This window comes from Gouania willdenowi, chromosome 5 (genome assembly GCF_900634775.1).
Source record: "Gouania willdenowi chromosome 5, fGouWil2.1, whole genome shotgun sequence".
Classification (NCBI taxonomy): Eukaryota; Metazoa; Chordata; class Actinopteri; order Blenniiformes; family Gobiesocidae; genus Gouania; species Gouania willdenowi.
In genome coordinates, this window is record NC_041048.1 from 16,893,319 (window position 1) to 16,913,958 (window position 20,640).

At 37.0% G+C, this 20,640-nt stretch overlaps 1 protein-coding gene across 15 annotated transcripts in view; it reads right to left on the reverse strand.

Annotated features, from left to right (window-relative positions):
• cadpsb (Ca2+-dependent activator protein for secretion b) overlaps window positions 1-20,640 on the reverse strand; it is an 89,058-nt gene that overhangs the window by 44,079 nt on the left and 24,339 nt on the right. For all 15 annotated transcript variants that reach the window (XM_028447454.1, XM_028447452.1, XM_028447457.1 and 12 more), the window contains exons 2-3: window positions 12,817-12,930; window positions 9,262-9,594 (exon numbers count right to left, since the gene is read on the reverse strand). In XM_028447454.1, coding sequence (XP_028303255.1) covers window positions 9,262-9,594; window positions 12,817-12,930 — 447 coding nt within the window. The remainder of the gene's footprint in view (window positions 1-9,261; window positions 9,595-12,816; window positions 12,931-20,640) is intronic.

Sequence of the window (20,640 nt, forward strand, 5' to 3'; positions counted from 1 at the left end):
TGCATTGCTTTTGGATTTTTCATCATTGTTGTTCTTGATCCCTCAGGACATTTGCTCTATACTTTTATTATAGTGTATTATTCTCATTTTAAAATACAATAGTATGATAATAATGTGTTTTTTTTATTTTTATTTTTTATTTGTTTATTTTAGGGTGGGGTGTACAAAGTCCACTCTTGCCTTGCACACCGAATGACCGAGTGTGTTGTTTTAAATGAGTAACAGTTATGCAACTATAACAGAAAATACCATGGGAATCTGTTTATTTTCTACCTTCTCAAGTTATTATTTAAAAATCGTCCACGGTGATGCAGAAAGGTAAATTGAACAAGAAGTAGAGATTTTTCTTATGCTCGTCGTAATTGTTAAAGCAATTAGAGCCGCAGGAGAAAATCACTGCTTATATGGCTTTTCCTTTAGATCTATAAGAGTCTTTGCACTGAGGTGACCCCAGAGACTGTGCATTGATTATGTAGCTACCATTGAATCCCTAACATGTTCCCCAGCCTGACACAAAATAAAAACACAAGAGTGAGAAGCTGCAACGTGACAAGTTTCCCGATTTTAAAGCAAAACAAAGAAAGAATATGACTAGGAACCCTCCCTACATTCTGAAAAGAACCCAGTGTGCTGCAACATATATTTTAGCTTTTGGAGCTTTGACATGTCATGAATAAATAATTCCCTTACCCAGAAAATAATGCCTCTACAGTATTTCTTCATTCACAGTTTCGGCTACAGCTGCTGGCCAAGGAACCAAACTCAGAATGTAATCACAAATATGATCCATCCATCCATCCATTTTCAAACCCACTTGCTCCTGTTTTACAGGGTCGTGGAGGTCTGCCGGCGCCAATCTCTAGCTCTCATTGGGCGCTGGGCGGGGGTACACCCTGGACAGGGCGCCAGTCCAGACAGACAACCACTCACTCTCATTCACTCCTATGGGCAATTTAGAGACCCCAATCAACATTACAGTCATGTTTTTGGATTGTGGGAGGAAGCCAGAGTACCCGGAGGAACATGCAAACTCCACACAGAAAGGACCCAGGTGTCCACCCCAGCTTGAATCCAGTACCTTCTTGCTGTGAGGCAGACGAGCCACAAATTTAGTACTCAAACTCAAGGAGAGGAATCACACATTTACAACTGAAACACTATTTTTAAGCGTACGTCACACATCCATGATTTACAGTGACTGACAACAAAGCCTTTGTGGAATAATTTGTATTCAGAGAGTTAATCATTGGAGTGGACATTTGCACAGACTTGTAAATTTGTTCCACAGTTTGAGTAAAAGTGTGAAAAGCTTTTTTGCTGTTTATTTGTTTCATTCTTCTCTAACCTAGTTGTTTTGATCTAATCACGACTAAAACCTCAGCCTCGGGGTTTTTCAACATGCTTGACTATGAGCAGTTAACATTCATTCTACTTAAGCATCATTTTTAGAGAACCTTTGCACTCTCATTAAAATTACTACTCAAAGCCTCTCTGCCTTGCAACTAACACCATAAATAATCAATAATCAACCCTCTCATTTCATCTTCCATACCTGCTTATCCTATGCAGCAGTTAAAAAAAAAAAAAACAGACTAAATCACAGGCCACAAAAAAACTGAATGCAGTTTGAATGAAGCAGTAGAGTTTTAAAATGAACAAAAGCATTGGGAACATGTATTGAAAAATATTATATTTTGAAAATGAGCACAGTTGATTGTTGTTTTACAGATGATGAACATCAATATTAAATGTGAAGGAGGTGATTAACAATGTTTTTGTAGTTTCTAAACCTAAGAATATTATTTCACAGGCCAATTATGATTGAATAATTATCATTAGCCAGTTTTACGATTGTGCCGGTAGGACTTAGAAACAGAGGGCACCTTAAACAAGTAACAATTCGAATAAACCTCTCATATCTTTTGATATAGCTTGCAATTAAAGTTCACTACAGGTAACCTTTAAATAACCCACACATTTAGGCAAACTAAAAAAAAATCTAGTTAGTTTATATTTAAATACCAGCATTCTAAGATACTTCTCTGGTTGTCATTTATGTTGGTAAAAACTCACACCTTATAACAGTAATTTGAAGCAAATGTGATTGCATCTTGCAGAAGACCAATTCTGACCAATGGTATAGCCTAGCAAAAAAAAGAGTGAAATAGGGCTGCAGCTTATTCAAGCTGGTTGCAATCACAGGCACACAGTGTGGCAGAATGTATGAATTGATACAAATCACAAGGAAGTCCCGTTCTCTTTTACAGAAACCATTTGACATCACTGCCAAAACCATTAAAGGCAACAATGGAGCACAGGCCTGATTTCAGTGAGATGAAACCAAATGTGTCTCTTAAAAAAGTTGAGCTGATGACTGTTAAGATTAAGGACAGAGTTAGATTTTGTACATCTTTGACTTGTACCAAATAAGCAAACCTCTTCTCACTCATTCAGCATGAAGGACTGTCTGGTGAGACATCTCACTCATATTACTCAGAGAACCGGGGTTATGTAAATAACCTATAGTTCTCTTTGGACGGCCATGGCTCAGTGGGAGAGTGGGTTGTCCAGTAACCGAAGGGCTGTGAGTTCAAATCCCGCTCTAACCAGGTCATTGTCGTTGTGTCCTTGGGCAAGGCACTTTACACACATTGCCTTGTATGAGTGAATATGAATTGTGCGTGAATGTTGGTGGTGTTCAGAGGGGTGTATATCCCATAGTGAGACATTAAAACAAATGTTATAAAAGAGAACCATGAGTTTTACAGGTGTTTAAGATGCTCAGACTTTAGTTAAGACTGCACGTAATACAAATTGTTGTTTCTAAATGTGGTTCGAACAAGTGTCATAAACTAAATTCAACTTTGAAAAAAAAAAACCAGCTTGAACATTGTTGTTCTGCCCAGGAGGTTGCACGTACTGACTTACACAGTAATCTCGTAGAGATTTGTAGAGACAATTTGCCTATAAATCTTATGTACTTATTTACTTTGGTTATGTGCAAAACTTAGCGTTTTATTACGTGGGTTCAGGGTTTCGCGCTTTGAGGGCTTTCCTGCCCAGCTAGAAACACGGACTAAAGTCAAAATCTGATGATGTCTGTGTACATGTATCTAGTGTATATCCTAACAACCTTCAAGACCCCAATCCACTCTTTTAATGGCCTGGAGTCATAATCTTCTTTTAGAAAATGTATGAGATCCCCTTGGGATATTATACAATTTCCTTCCATCCTTTTTCCAGTTTGCGCCGTTAACAGCACAACAACTTAATTACAATTTCTTTCACTGCTTATAAACAATGACAAATATGCTTTCTGCCCCATTGCAGTGCGCACATATCTGCAAATAAATTGCACAGAACCCCGTCTATAGGTCTAAAAACTGATCCAAAAGACAAAAACAAAAGCTGATTTGTAACAAGGGGAAAACTTTTGCTTTAGAGTTTTTCATGAACAACCACAATTATATGCACTGTTCTTCAGTTTCTACTAATTCTGTACTATTCAGGGATGAAATGTCCTCTGAATCTCACTAGAACTATTAGTCAAGTAAAACTTCAAAGGCAATCAGCAGAACTCCTTTGACAAAGACAGTTGACAGTCGAAACATGTCAGGATATAAAAAAAATCCTGAAAAACATCTGAATAAACAAAACAACTTGACATTCATTAAATATCCTCCAGTCTCCCACTGATGGCACATGTGCAATGGATGACCTCCCTGCGCCTTATTCTATTTCCCTCGCTCCTTACATTACCAGGCCTGGTCTTTCAAGCTGCACCATGATGATTCTCTGTTCCTTCCAGCAATGCTTTTAAAAGAGAATGACATAAAGGTACTAAAAGGTAGTAGAAGGGAAGTTTGATTTCTTTAATGTAATTATTGTAGTTTAAAATTATTCTGATAAGTATTCATGGCTTCGTAACTATCACTTTCACTTAAATGCACATTGTGAAACTGTTTCAGCCAGATGCAGTTGAAAGCCGACAGCTTGCATTGTACGGCATTGTGTGCTACCATTGTTGGCCACTGAGCAGCCACCCTTCCACATAACCCAGAGTTCCTGTTTAGTAGGGCACATAATCAGACATTGCCACCAGCTGCAGCAGAATGTCTGCATTGGCACAGATCTGCTATGCCATGACTACTAAACAGCGGTGAGAGACCTGTGCTTGGAAATATCCCAGCCGTTGTTTTTCTCAGCAATATCTCCAGTAGCAGTAAACAGAATTACCTACAGTTACAACTGAGAACAATATTGATGGACACTGCCTGAATTTTCTACTTCTTCCTGCTGCTGCTTATTACATTTATTTAAGCTTTTTTAACTAGATAATAATATGTAATGATAACCTGAAAGCAGTGAGGGTTAAGGGACTTGCTCAGTATCCCATTGTGATGACCCATGTTCTGTTTAATATTCATGGCCCTGTTAGATTTGAACCCTGACCCTCCAGTTACAAGGTTGTTTCCTTAACCATTGGGCCATTACATAGGGTGGCCACCCATCCCTTAAAATACGGAATCATTCCTTATTTGGCCATTAAATGGTGTGTCCCGTACTGAGCCAAAACAGAACGCTATTTGCATAAATGGCCAGAACACTAGACATGTCCGTCAGACCGTCACACACAAAATAAAATGCAGGAGGGCTTCTCCTTGGATCTCTTTGGACCCCCGCTCTCTGTGGTGGGTCCCGTGTGCCTAGCTGTGAGCGCGTGGTGCGTTCACGGACTATTGGTCAGACCCTAAACATGTCCAACTTCAGAGAGTTTTCAGTGTCACACGGTGGTCTGTCTGACCTCAAACAGCCTCAGGAGAACAACACTGTAGATATGAACAATCTGAAAAGTTCTACATACATCCATCATCTCCTGAGGCTGATACAGTAAGACCCATCATGGTTGGATTGCAAGCTTGTAAGATTGGATTGATTTGAAAGACTACTGTAATTTGATTTAATGTTTAGGATGTGGAGGTTTTAAAGTCGAATGAAAGGTCATTTATTTATCATTACAGTAGAATTAGGCAATATAAATAGGCATATTATGTATGGCCTTTTAAGAAAAAATAGGTTAACATTAATTAAATAAATACATGAATATTTTTTTGTTAAAAATGTTTGTAGAGATTTCTGTATATTCTAGGGGTTCTAACCTTATGTTTTAAATCCCTGGTAAGATAACTAAACCAACAAAAAGACTATTCTGGAAGAAAATAGGGATTTTATTTGTGTGGGGAAATATTTAATTAACTGCCAACGTGCCAGATTAATATGCACACTTAATATGTTGCAAGATGTGTTATCAAATTCAAGTTATTTTTTGTCTGAGAAGTTCAAATACATCAACCAAAAAAATATTAATTATTATTAATATTATTTTATATAATTGTAATTATGTAAAGAATTTTATACACTATATTGTTTTCATTAAGATGGTATTTTTTTTGGCTCCGGAAGTATTTTAATCCAGGTGAGAGGAAGAAAAATGGTTCCTTTGAGAATAATGGTTGCAGACCGCTGCGTGGTACTTAAACACCTTTCAGGAGGTGTACAGAAACATTTCAGTTTATTTTTCAACATTATAGATTTTTTTTACATGCGCACAGACTTTTTTTTCATCCATCAATCATGATTTGTTGCACAACTCTTTAAAATACACCAAAAGGGGAAGTTCAAATTCTAAAATGAGCAAAAAAACCAGAAATAAATAAATAAAAATGAGACCTAAATTCAAGGTTAATGTTGGACGAGACACAGGAAAGAGTTTAGACGAGCCTGCTGACACAAATAAATCATGTATAACATGAGCAAAGGGGCACATGGGGCAATAATGTTTGGGAAACACTGTTTTATGTCAAAATGTTTCTATATTTGAGGATTGTGTTCACGGTCCCTTGGGTGTCCCTTATTTTCTTTTCTGAAAGGTGGCAACCCTAAGTAGACACCAAACGTAACCATGTTAACCATGGGCCGTCTTCTCTAGAGACAAATTCTCTATAGGACTAGATGAGAGCTGGAGCTGGCCTATATTTAGACTGGTAGCAAAGCTGTTATGATGCTGTGACTGTTATGGCAATTACACAGCGCAGTGTGAAAAAGATTTCTCTTGTGTAAAGTTCCTTCGTTAAAGTTTTTGTAAAATCAAATTAAGGAAAAACAGGAAAGGCCATATTTGCTGAACACAAACATTTTCTGTCAAATATTTATACAGCTTAGGCCTCTTTGATCAATAAATCAAAGATCGTTTGCTCAAAAGATGTCAAAGGTTCAATTTGCCGCTCAAAGGTTTGTTTTGAGCTCCTGTTCATTTTGTTTTTTTGAATTGATCTGGACATCACAAATACATTAGTTACCCAGATGTACTGTTTTAAGCGTGTTAGCACGTGCTAATTCACAACACGTGTTCACAGGAGGCTTTTATAAGTATAATTATAAGAAAGTTATTGATATTGTCGAAAAACTTTTGCAGATTACATTGTATCTTCAAGAAATTAGGAAAAAAATGAAGTTTATAAAAAACACTTGCATCAGTCTACAGGACTCCACATCCCACAATGCAATGTGCAATAATGTCAACAAACGGAGTGTGCACAGTGGAGATAAAAACAAGCTTTTTCTTGGCAATTTCAACCTTTTACATGTTTTTTTGAGCAAATGATTTTTTATTTGTTGATCTAGGAGGCCTACACGATGAAATTTGGTAGTGTTTCGGTGTAAAAGAAGTATCATTAGTGCTGGAAACAACCATGGGATCATGTTTCAGAAAACATAATAAACGTAACATCAAGATACCTTTTGGTCAAGACAGTTAAAATTCATACATTTTTACTCAAATCAGTAACCAAAGCAGCGCTAAGGGTTTGACAGGCATGAGTTAAAACGCAATTTTCAGAATGTTGTAAATGCATCTACATGTTCTGCACTAAGATTAAAAACTAATGAAAAAACATAAAAGATATATCCGCCCAAATGTTGAGTGGGACTTTGTTGAATGTCATGAATTTGTTATGTGTGTGTGTAATCGGTTTAAAGCGGTGTGGTAGTCGTTTTAAAGGGGTTGCTTGTGCTTAGCTTGAGGGAGGAAAAGATCAGGCTTCCCTTTCACTTTGGCCTCCAAATCCCGGTCAATCCCTGGCAACCTTTTATGAAATCCCAGTAGCCCTGAGCCAGGCTGACTTGATTGCGACATCTTATAATTAGTTAGTATCTTATATAATTTAGCAGAGGGCAGTAGAGCAGTGCTTATTAGATTCCTGTACAGAGGATGTTTAAAGTAATTCCGAGGAAAATTGATCCAATTTTTTGCAACAACAAACTGAACAAATGCTATTTTTTATGTTGTCTAAAGTTGATTAATATAAGTTACGTAACCCGTAACTGAATAGTTTATCTATAAAAAAAAATATATATATATATTATACTTTCACGCAGCAGCTGTTTGTAGCCTTTATCTTAAATTGTGATCCACCACAGCTGTGCAAACATACATGTGTGTCTTTATCGTGATGTATTGTTTGCTGTTCGTCAGGAGCTCTGCATTGTTCACAAAGGGGAGTGTTCAGGGAATTGTATAATGTTCTGCAGCAGAATTCTGACCCAATACTAACAGCTCTGCTGCCAGCATATGAAAAAGTAGGTTAAGCATCTTCAAAGGCTTTGGAGGAAAAATACACAGTGGGAATGAAGGCTATGGCGATGTTCTACCTCAGCATGAGGAGGATGTAACTAATGAGCACTCATATAGAACAGAGCCAGCATAAATTTGTATTATGGAGAGGCATTTGAACTTGAATTGGAAAATACTCGATGATCTAATTTGTATAACAACCACACGTGCCATTTCTGCACAAAAATAAATGTTTGCAGTAGCTGACATCAGGGCACCTGACTCATAGAAATTAAGTCATTTAAAAACTAATTGGCCTGTTCAAGGAGTCTGAATGCAACAGAGAGGGGAGTGGTTTGCTCTTTGTACATCAAATTACTATTAGATGTGAATGCGTTGGATGCTTTTTTTCTAAATCCTGCTGTGGAGAGACTTTTAATCAAGCTGAGAAAGAAAGATTGCTTTAGTGCTGCTTTCAGCAATCCCACAGGAGAGCAGTAAAGATGCTAAGGGAAAGAGTTATGTGCAACACATGCAGCCAAGTTTCCACTATTATCCACCTACAATCTTGACATTTCTCCACGACACCAAACCTTTGTAGAGTTTCACAGGCTATCAAGGGGTATAACGCCAAGAGACATGCTTGTATGTAGGCATATTCATTTAAAACACATGAAACAAAGCAAATATAAATGTTTGTTTAAAGTGTTCTTTTATATTTTTTGGCATTAGTTATGATATTATGTATACTGATCAATATAATTGATGTAATGTAATAAGTATGAATAATATACATATATACATATATATACATATTAATATATGTATATATATTTATTTGTTTATTTTTTAATTTATTTATTTATTTTTTTCTGCCTCGCTCGCAAGGTGGAGTTTTCCCTGCTGCACACATTGATCTAATCTCCTCAATAATTTTTAGATGATTTCTAGTTAATGTGGGTTATAACCAACCAGCAGCCCAACACTCCATCCCTATAATTTGGCTATAAAAGTTGCCCTTCTTTGCTAGTTTTTAAAAGTTAATGATGCAGTGGAGCAGCAGCAAACTTTTCCATCTCCTAACTGGCCTCCAAACTCAGGTTACTTTATAATGTAATTCTGCACCCTGTCTGGAAAATGTGTAGCAATTTGTAAGGAGTGAATAAAAAATAAACCACAGTTGTTTTGTTGTGTGCTTTGAACTCTCTCTATACAAAACACAACTCATTTTTTGGCTCCTTGCATCCATGTCAAACTAGCAATACACCAAGAAAAGGGCTTGAACAAATCACATTTTGAGGCCACTATCTATAGCACGCAAGACTACCATAGTGTGTACCTTAACACCTTGGAAACGCAGCAGGAATTTAAACCATTTTTTAAAGCTTGAGAACTTGAATATTAAGCTATACGATTGAAGACTTCCAACTCATTCAAAACCAGTTGCATGGAGTGCTGCATGGGTTTTTTGTATTTGAAAATTGCTTGAAAATAATTTTTCAGGCCATTTCCAACTCATTTTGATGCCACCATTTTTCAATTTGTTGTACCTGAGAATGGATGCATTGACGAAAAGTTGTCACTGCCATTAATTGTCGCTGTACTACTATTAAAAAAATTAAAATAAAATAAAAAAAAAAAACACATACCTGACAGGCTTGGTAAAGCAGTTGGTGTTCAAACTTTTTGATTCCCAGGATGTTCTGAAACATCTCATACAGCTGGTCCTTGCTGAGGATCAGCTCAGAGGCCGCACTGGCAGTCATGCGTTGCTGTGCCTTTCGGGGATCCTCGTCGCCCCTGTAGATGGTGTCGAATTTGGCCATCCAAGAGCTGAGCACTGTCTCCTTGCTTAGACCATCGATCTCTGGGAGGCTACGCACACGTTTCTCAATGTGCCTTTTGAAGACTTCCCTGAAGTCTGAAGCAGAAAATCCGCCACTCTGGACCATCTTTGCCACACGATCACTTTTTAGGAAAACCTATATTTTGAGAGAACAAATGTGCTGTCAATAATGTGCAAAAGACATAAATAAGTCTTGTTAAGTGATGCAATACAGTGATCTAGAAATGTGGGAAAAACTTCTTTGTCTCACTGTGTGCTACTAAATATTCATCATCAAACCCAATGAGAATATTAAATCAAGAAATCCGAGACACGTGCTAGTTGCTGTGACACAGCTTAAGTGCTTTCTCTCCTGCTGATGAAAAACTATCAGAACAAGAGCCAGCAAAGCCTTTCCTGTCACAGCAACCAGTGAAGTCATCAACGACATTATCACTTTGACAGTCACATTTAGTTTTTAGCGACCAGTATGGCTGTAAACAAAGACTACTGTATTCAACGACAGTGTTTCATTCTTTCTATGTTTCTGTCTGTGTTTATTCTTGTAACAATTGCGTGTTGCAAAGTATGAATGCTTTGAATGAATGACTGCTTTTATTTCCGTTTAAAAACAAAACAAAATTAAAAACATGTTTTTAATTTATCAAAAACAACCGAAAAAGGCTTATTTTTGCCTATCCTGTACCATTAAATAATTCACAATAAAACATCAGTACTCGTACATCGTTACAAAACACATAATAGGTTAAACTGAAGAATAATCATCTACAATAATCAAATTTCATTGTAACCTTTGATAATTTTAAATTTTACGGTCTTCTTAAAAACTAACATAGAATTACACATCTTTATTTCATCGTTTAGTCCATTCCATAATTTTACACCCAAAAATGACACACATCTGTGCCTGAGATTTGTTCTTACTTTGTAAGTTTCAAACATCAGCAATCCCCTTAAGTTATAAATCCCCTGCCGTATCTTAAACATCTTTTGAATACAAACAGGAATTTTCTTATTTACCACTCGAAACATGTTTTTAAATATACAATATCCTGAAATTGTAATGTGTGATCTTATAAAAAAGCTGATTTGTTCATTTATTATCCTAATAGCTCTTTTCTGCAGTTTAAATATTGGATCTAGGTTCGTTTTATATGCATTTCACCAAATTTCAACACAGTATGTCATATAAGGCATCACAATTGAAAAGTACAGCAAATGAAGGCAGTTCATATTCAGTAGCCCTCTTGTTTTGTAAAGAATAGAAATAGTATTGGATAATTTTTGTTTTACATGTTTTATGTGAGGCTTCCAACAAACTTTATCGTCTAACATTACTTCCAAGAACTTGGTTTCATAAACTCTTTCAATTTCAACATTGTTTAAATTCAGTTTCACCGCAATGTTAGTCTTTTTTACCACTAAACAACATACATTTAGTTTTCCTTTCATTCAGCGATAGCTTTTTTAAGGTAAACCATTTGTTTAACTTTATCATTTCTATTTCTACAGTTTTTAACAACTTCTTTATGTTCTCTCCAGAACAAAATAAATTAGTATAATCTGCAAACATAAAATATTTTAATGTATCACTTACTGTAAAAATATCGTTTATATAAATTATAAATAACTTCGGTCCCATAACTGAGCCTTGCGGAACTCCACAGGTTTCCTGTTTAAGATGAGATTTAATCATCAATGCTCACATATTGAAACCTATTATATAATTTCTTATTTATATAGTACCATCCACAGAGGTGAGGTATTACATTTTAATGAGGCATTATTGAAAATCTCCTGTGTGAAAGGAAAACATGAATTATTTTTCGGCATTAAAGACCTTGCCATTTTTACCCAAGACTGCAAAGAAGTGACCATTTTATCATAATGTATTGATTAATGAAAGGGTCGACTTATAGGTTGTTTTTTTTTATCAGACAGTATCTTTATCTGGTAAGGATGTCTTCTTACCTTGTTGTTGCTAACAGTTTCAGTTGCTACACCCTAAACACACAATATCATAAAAAGGTGTGACGTTATGAACTAAATCCCATACAAATCATGCAATAAAACCTACCGATACATCGGAGAAACTGGACGAACTTTAAGCACTCGTAAAATGAACACCCAAAGGAATATGAGAAGGAGACAGCAATTAAGAGTGTTCACCAGGACATAAAAACAGACCAGTACAAGAAAACAAAAAAAATTAGCCACAACAGACAACTGCAGAACACATAACCACATCATAGACTGGGGAAAGTAGAACATTTTCTTTCAATTCAAATTCAAAAGGTGGATTAAGGAGGCCATAGAAATAAGGAGGTGTGGAAGCAACATCAATAACAGGGACTAGGGGGCATACATGCTCCCACACACCTGCTACACCTTTCTTTTGCCGGTGGCGCGAGGACGGAGAACTGACACGGCCGGGTCGGGGACTTTTATTTGAAAGTCTCTCAGCCAGATCAGCTGTTTTTAACACGTCACATGAAGAAGCAGGTGACAGCGTTGACAGCTCTGAGGAAGCAACAACAAGGTAAGAAGACATCTTTACCGGATAAATATATTGTGTCTGATTATAAAAATAACTTTAAGTCATGATTAAAAATAGGACATAAGAATCAATCAATCTAATGATAATGCCTCTTAATGTCTAAGTCAAGCATCTGCCTCATCTACAAATTTAAAGGACGCATTTACTTGATTAAATTAAATGTATTGTGTGTTCCAGGTGTTTTATTTTGAAAAGCTGTTTTAAAATAATACACACCAGCACAAACTCATTAAAATAAGATGTGTTTTTTTAATTCTGTCTTTGCAGCCTGTCATTAAATGATCCAAGGACTGGTACCGGTCCACAGCCAGGTAGTTGGGGTGCCCCTGATTTCAAAGACACCTATGCAAGCACAGGGGAAATATGTAATCTCATGGGTGTCAAACCCAGAGCTTTCTTGAGAGAAGCGTTAACCATTACACCATCAGGCAGATAATAATCCTTTTTCCATCGTGAGAGTTGCCTTCAGCATATCCCTCTGCGGCAGCATGCTTTCTCTTTTGTGTTCCACTCCTGCTAATAATGACTTTTTCGTCTGCAGTTTGAATAGAGTGGCTTGGAGAGATGGCTGTAGAAACCACACGTTCTGACTCATAATCTGAGCAGCAAAATGCTTCAGCCACCATTTTACCCCTCAGCCCCATAAATTCGGGCATTTTGTGGACATGTGGTCTTCATCTAAAGGGTGATGTGTTCATTACAAAGTGCATAACACAATGTGATTAAGGAACGCACATTTCAATGAGATATGTGACAATACAGCCTGGGTGAACATAATATTTCTCTACTGTGTGTCAGTACCTCGTAGTAACTCTGCACAGCGTTGATGAACGCCTCATCGGCCACAATTTGCGTGTCTCCGTTGAGGAAAGCCTGGAAGCGGTCCTTGGTCTGCTGGAGCTGTTGCTTGGTTATCTTTGGAGAAGAACAAAACAGAAGATTGAGATGAGGAAGCGTGTAAAAAAAACACTTTCAGTTTTTTTCTTTTTTTTTCTTTGCCTTTGGAAGGTCATACCCGTATTCACAGAGTATTTTCAGGTCATCCTGATGAAAAGCTGAGCACTTTCAGAGCAGTTGGGAATCGTTATGTCTCTCAAGAAATAACCTTGCGTCCTATAGACATTAGTCATCAAGCAGCAGCTTAATAATGAAGTCTCTAAGCACCACAAGATTTCAGATGTGTCATTTTGTAAGCCTCATTTCAACTGATTGTATGGTTAAACTCAATCTTTCCATCACTGCACAGAGATTGTGGCTGCAAGTATAGGAGCGAGAATTAGGACCATTAAACTGAGAGCTTTTCTTCACGGCTGACATCCGTCTTTGAAGCTATTCAGAGCTGGTATTACTGCAGCAATCATCTGTAAAAAGGTGGCTGATACGACAATCCATTTCACGATCATTCCTAAATATGAAAAAAACTCAGATCTGCCTGTGATATCCTGCATAAATCATTCTACTATGTCACCCCAACCCTGAAGTGAGCAATTCAATGACCACAAATACACCGCGATCAGCCAAAAAACAGCTTTGTTTGACACTGTAAACACATTCCAGTGATATAGAGAGGACATCATGCACATCATGCACTGCTAACATTAACCGACTGGAAACTTTTCAAGCCTCTGCCACTACTAGACAGTCTTAGATTATCCTCAACAGGTGAGATCAAGCCCTAGCCAGCATTCATCAATACAATACATTCAGCTGGTTACAGTTTAAAGCGGCTAACTTTGGATCATTCATTTTAGGTTTAGTACCTTTTTATGATAAAAAAGCAGGATGTTATATTGGTATTTCAGAGCAGTGTTTCTCAAATGGGGTTACATGTACCGCCAGGGGTACGTGACGGCACTACAATAGGTTCTTGGGAGAGAGAGAGCGAGAGAGAGAGAGAGAGAGAGAAATATGGTTTTATATTGTTTATTTTTAGTTAAAAATGATAATCATACTAAATATGACCAGAAACTCACAAAACGACAACGAAAACACACAAAATAAGAGAAAAATATACTGAATAATAAAAACAACAGAAAAACAACAAAATGACACCAAAAACACATGCACTAATTGAGAAAAATACTTACTATATACGACAAACAAAACAACAACAAAGGCACACAAAATAAAAGAAAAATACACAATAACAGAGAAACATACTGTACAAAATGACACAAGAAACAACCAAATGACACCAAGAATACACACACACTGAGATAGAATGATTTAAATAATACCAACAACAAACAAAAAAGACAACAAAAATACACAAAATAAGAGAAAATTATACTGAATAATAAAAAAAAATGACAGACAAACAATAAAAAAAAAAACAGACAAATAATAAAAAAAATTCACAAAATGACACTAAAAACACACAAAATTCTGATAGAATCAATCTTGATTAGAACATGAACTGAAAATACAAAGGTCAGTGTTGGCCCCACATCAGGCGAGATATGAGAGGAAATGATTAAACATTTAAAAATAAATCTATTCATGAGACACTAAATACAAAATGAGATCATTTTAATTAATTCATTCATTCCATCATGACACTAACTAACTATGTTTCTAAAATAGTATTGTGAGCATAAACTGTTGTAGCTAGACAGTGGGGGTACTTGGATTCAGAAATAAGAGAACGGGGGTACTTGAGCCACTGAGAAACCACTGTCTCAGAAAATAGAAAACACACTTTTTGATGATAAAAGAGAGAAAAAGCTCTCTGTGAAAATACAAAATCAGATAAGATTGTTGCCCCAGTTTGAACTTTGAAATAATCAAATTATATCTCTTAAAAAGCTTGAAGGGCTGGGTCCTTTTGAAAGACATCTCTGAGTTCAGCAATTTAATACTTTAGTTTTACTTTTAGTTTAACAGCAGTTCCTAGCAGTTCAGGACTGATTCTAAAATGTATATATATATATATATACATGTTAAATATAACTGCATTAATGTCAGTTCTGTGAGCTGTGTAATCTTGTAACTTGTTTTACTATATTTAGTTGTTTCTAGAGTGGCACTACTCAACATATTGCCTCACCATTTCATGTGGAATGTTTTAATTATAAGTCCCTTGATCTTTACAATTGTCTCTATGTTCTGGGATTGATTTTCCACATGGTTGCTGAAACATTGGTCAAATGTTCAATAGACCGACTGTCTCACTCAGACAAACGCGGTCAAGCTTGCAGTTTATGTAATTCTATACATAAAACAAGCAAAAGGTGGTGTGTGTGTGTGTGTGTGTGTGTGTGTGTGTGTGTGTGTGTGTGTGTGTGTGTGTGTGTGTGTGTGTGTGTGTGTGTGTGTGCGCGTGTGTGTGTGCGTGCGTTCGTGTGTATTCAGCAGCACACCGCTAATGACAGACTTTTGTGTAGGAGTGATATGGAAAATTACTGCATATCATGTGCCTGCGAGGCCACCTCAACACCATCTGTTCATTCATCCCACTACTATCCCGATAACCCATCATAGCTTTATGTAAAAAAAAAAGAGAGCGCTACATGCAGAATGAAATAATGCCAACGTCTGAAAGTTTGTATGCAGGGTTCTCCCCGGAGCATCCCAAGATCTTTCATTTCCATAAAATAATCTGCATTAAACTCAGTACATCATCAAACCCACGCATCACTCCTTCTACACCCATCATGCTGTTCCACCACAAAGGGCAGTTGTTGTGGTGGAGTGAATCTCAGGATGATACCACTTTATGCCCAAGCATAAAATTTCCATTTATAACATATTGGATGGAGACGTGATCTTAGGCATGAGGGTGTCAGGTTCATTTGTTCTTGCAACAGCAGACTGTAACATTGAAAGGGAAACCCTGCAATGTTTTGATGTTCTATGTTGATATAACATCTTTACAGCACAGTGCAGATCAAACAAGTTGACAGCAAATCAAATATGGTGGGTGTTGAGGTGTGTTACTTTAGTTGCTTATCCATTTCTGAAAGTGACTCATACACAGTGACTATGTGGCATATAGCTATCTGAAATAGGCCTATCATTCATGTTATTTCAAAATTCTAAAGAAATTTGGAAAAATAGAATATAAACCGGACTCATACAGCAAGGGTGAGGAGAACAATTGTCAGAGATGTATGATGCTGTGAATACAGAGATATGGTTTATGGGAAGAGTGTGCAAAAACACACTCAACAGACTGACAGAACTGTTTTAATGAAAAGGCAAACACTTGATCAACTAGAACCCAAGCTTATACTGCAGCTTTCTTATCTGAACCCAAATGCTATTGCAGCCCATGTGTCGTGGCCTCTGAGTGTGTGTGTGTGTTCCCAATGCCTTTGTGGGTTCCACCTTTAGATAATATTCCCTATGATATCTAAGTTTATGTGTATCTGTGTAGCTTTTAGATTTCTTGTTGGGTTTTTGACATCTTTGTTAATTCTTGTGTCATGTGCTTTCAGGTATTCTGACTTGTGTCTTCGCTCCCTCCTGTTTTGCACTCAGGTGTGCTTCATTTCCAATTAGCCTCCCTTACTATATAGCTGTGTTTGGAGACAACGTTTTGCTGGTTCGTTGCCATCTTCAACATATGGTGCAACGTCTCCCTCACTTCAAATCAAGTCAGGTTTTGTTTACTTGGATTAATCCTTATTTTGTACCTCGTGTTTTTTGGGCTACTCCTGCTCTTTCCCCCCTTCTCTACAAATGGGTCCTGACCACATCAAACCCCACAGAAAAACTAAAGCGCGCTTAAAATGGATTTTCCGACCATTGTAAATGTATATTAATGAGCAGGTGTAATTAGAGCTGAAGCCATTTGTCATGGAAACCACTGACAGAAAACTAATCAAGCAGCTTTTCCAATAATTAAAAACTTGTTTGAGCAATTCCTCAAGCGAGATGTGGAAATGTTGACTCTTTATAGCTTTAGTATTTGTATTATATTCAGTTTTTAATCATGATTTATACTTGTAATCACCATCTTGACAACAGACTACTGACTTACTGAACAGTGATATTAGGGTGATATTATGACCAAAAATGTATATCACGGTATTTTTCAAAATTCTAACGGTTTCACGGTATATTATTTTTCATGCATAATCAGGTGTTCACAGCATTTTCTACTGGTTGAGAGAGGAATTACTGCAGTAGATTGACTTAGAATGGTCTATTTTACTGTCATGATGAGTGAATATTGTAGAATAATTCCACACTAGTAGTAATACAAGTTTGCAACAGCAGCCCAATGGCTCTTTGCCGTGCTAGCTTAGCTTTAGCATTTGCTTGATTTCTAGCTTTAAATGCTGCATACTCAGTGGTGTGGTAGTTTCTTATAGTGAATAAGGTAGCATTTTGTTTGCAGCTCCACCTGCACTTATTTCTGCATTATAAAAATTACAAATTGTGATCCTTTGCTCTCTTTTTGTGTATTACTGCCGAACTGCCGACATGCTAAGCTAATCATGCCTCCGTGTCGGTGAGTTTTGTTCTCCTGTAGCAAAGGAATGAGCATGCAGGCACATGCTCACATGCAGCTTCAGAGCTTTCAATTGTGTCTCTCTGATCCATTTACACATATGATTTACACCGCAACTAACACCAGAGCGCTACTGTTTACCTTCCGATTTTAAAGTGCAACGCTGAAAAGGGTCCAGTCTGAAACACGGCAAAAGTTGTGTAATCAAATACACTGGTACGGCGTATTGAAAATTCATATCATAATGAGAATATATACCGGTATTCGGTATGAACCAGTATACCGCCCAGCCCTAACTGATACTGTAATAAAGAAATAGATAGGTGTCAGTGGTACTTTTTATTGATACTATGAGGGGCAGATTTCCGAAAGGTTTAGGGGTATTAAAATGTGTGCAAACGTCACTCCACACGCTAATAAGGAGTATAAACCCCAGGGACTGCGCGTCTTCAGCGTGTCAGAATGCGTTCTCAATCCATTTAGTGCGTTTCCATCTGATTAATATGTAAAGTAGGCGGATCTCTTAAGGGGCACAAAAAAAATGGGAGGAAGACATGCAAATAAATTAACGCAGTGGGCGCAATGCAATTAATCAAATCTGGAACTGTTTGCGATGATTGTTATAGCACCGGAAAATAGTACGACTGACAAGCAGGTGCAAACACACACACAGAGATCCGCTGCAGTAAATGTTGACACAAAACACAGCGGAGATGAAAAAAGGCTCCAGTTAACCTTTCTAGTATAATATAACCTAAGCAAATAATTCAAATAAAACAACGGTCAATATTAACAGCCACTGAATGAGAAAATAAAGTGTGAGTAAACCATGTGTGAGGGAAAGCTGCACACCCACGGCGGTGCGTGTGTGGAGTCTGGTGACGCTGCCGTGGAGAGAGGATGCTGTGCACACTATGGATGCACCGCTTCAGTGGCCAGAATCAGAATCTTCAAATGGTGCAGACTGATTGACAGACTGTGTTGCTGTATTAACTCAGATCAATGGCGTCAACAGATAAATAGGACGGTTTCTGTCCAAATCTGCCTGTTTTTCATGGAATGATCAGAGCAAAGTTACAGGACCTGACGGAGCAGCAACATTAAATTAGGGGGAAAAAATATCATTAGTTTTTAAAGTTGTTTTTTTTTTGTTTTATTTTTTTTTTTTTTTTTTTTTTTAATTATTATTAATTTAGTTTTCTACATTATTAAATGTTTGTGCGGCAGACAGAGAAGTCCATCTGTCTCCAATTTCACTTCCTCAAATGTCATTGTGTGCTTTTGAGCACTCACATCTCCGCATTGAATGAGCAAAACGCTTGTTTAAATAGGGCGGTTTGCAACACTTCTGCACGTGCACTAATCATTGCTGCAATCTTAGTGAATTCCTCTCAGCAGGTGAGGAAACTGCGTCACCAAATGATTTAGGGATGCAACTGGTTTACGACCCTTCATTTCAGATCTTAGTGAATCTGCCCCTCAGTGTATAATTGGTTTAAATGTGAGATGTAAAAGCAAAGCCATGACTTGTTCTGGTCTAAACGCTGGCAAAACACAATTTTTAAAGGAAAAGGTCAAAGCTAATAATACCTTGGCTTCTGCTGACAGTTTTTCTTGGCCTATGTGACTTTCTGTGACAAAAACCAATGCTGTGCGTGTGTGCGTGCGTGCGTGTGTGTGTGTGTGTGTGTTCAGAAGGTGTGCTGACGTGACAAGATAAAAAACACGGTGCTTGACTGGGTAGGAAGTGTCATCTTCTTCATTAACGCACAGTTATGAACACTCAGCTTTTCAACATGATCTACAGTATTTCATTAATAACCCAATGCTGATCAGTAACAGATTTGATAGACGAGAAAAGAAAAAAAAAAAAAAAACCTCCATATTCATCAGAATTGCCAGACAGCAAAGATATATAATCTTGCTCGGCTTTATCGATTCTCTCTCTGCAGCTCTTATCAAGATTGGAGTGTTATGCAGTGGCTCATTTGCCAACAATGAAGTAGGCAGTGACATTAATCACCCTTTACATATCAATAAAGAGCATGCACATGTAAACAGTCTTTATTATAGTTCAAACAAACTGTGCATTATGGTTTTACGGTGCTATCAAAAGAGTGAAGTTTAAAACAGGAATCAAAGATTTAAGTGAATCTGCACTGAATGTTCTGCTTAAAGTGTTTAAGGCATGTCTTGTTATATTTAAAGCTTGTTCAGTCTGTAAGACATCATGATAATAAAAACCTTCAAGTACTCATCTGCTTAAATGTGAGCTCCCTTTAGAGAGTCGTTGAACTGGAAAGAGAATTTATTCCATATGAATATGCTTGAATATATTTTTAATTATTTTTTTTTTAGCAATGGGGGTCTATGTACTTGCTGGATATATGTAGAAATGTATTTATCTTTTTTTTTGCACTTATTCTTTCCTTTCTTGTATCTATATATAGCATGCAATAGAATGCTTGAAAAGCTTTTACCAAACAAAGCACACAATATGCAGAGTAATGTGCAAAGAATACAACTGGGCCATTGCCTCAAGGGGTAACTACTGTAAGTGAAACAAGATAACCTACTGTAAATCTTTTCCACATGTACAAAATACGGAGTTTGAAACAAATGATCAAATACTACATATAGGCCTATATATTATATTTTGCTAATGAACATAAAAAAAAAGAACTCATCAAGGTGGTTAAAATGCTATTGTAGGATGAAGGAAGGAAACTCAACTTTTGAAAAAATGTAAACAAATGAAAAGAAGTTCTACTGCATACGTGATCCCACTACCAGTCAGAAGAATTATTGTCAACAGTGTTTATAGGTGTAGATGCATGATGACTTTAAAAATTGGATCTTTTCATGTGCGCTAATGCTAACCACTTGCTTATATCCCCTCAGAGTCAGAATCAGCTGCTTACTGGCAGAGTAACTTCATATTCTGCATCAATTTTCTTGTATCACTCCTACTATTTGGTGCCTTTGTCTATGCATCCATTTCCAGAGGGCAGGACTTAAAGAGGGGGTATCATGTTTTTTTCAGGCACATAGTACCATTCTATATATAGCATATTCAAATAACTATACTACCCAAATGTTTTTGGAAAACGCAGCTAATATGAAAAAAAAACTTAAAAGAAATTCCCCTCAGTAGCACACGATTCATGACG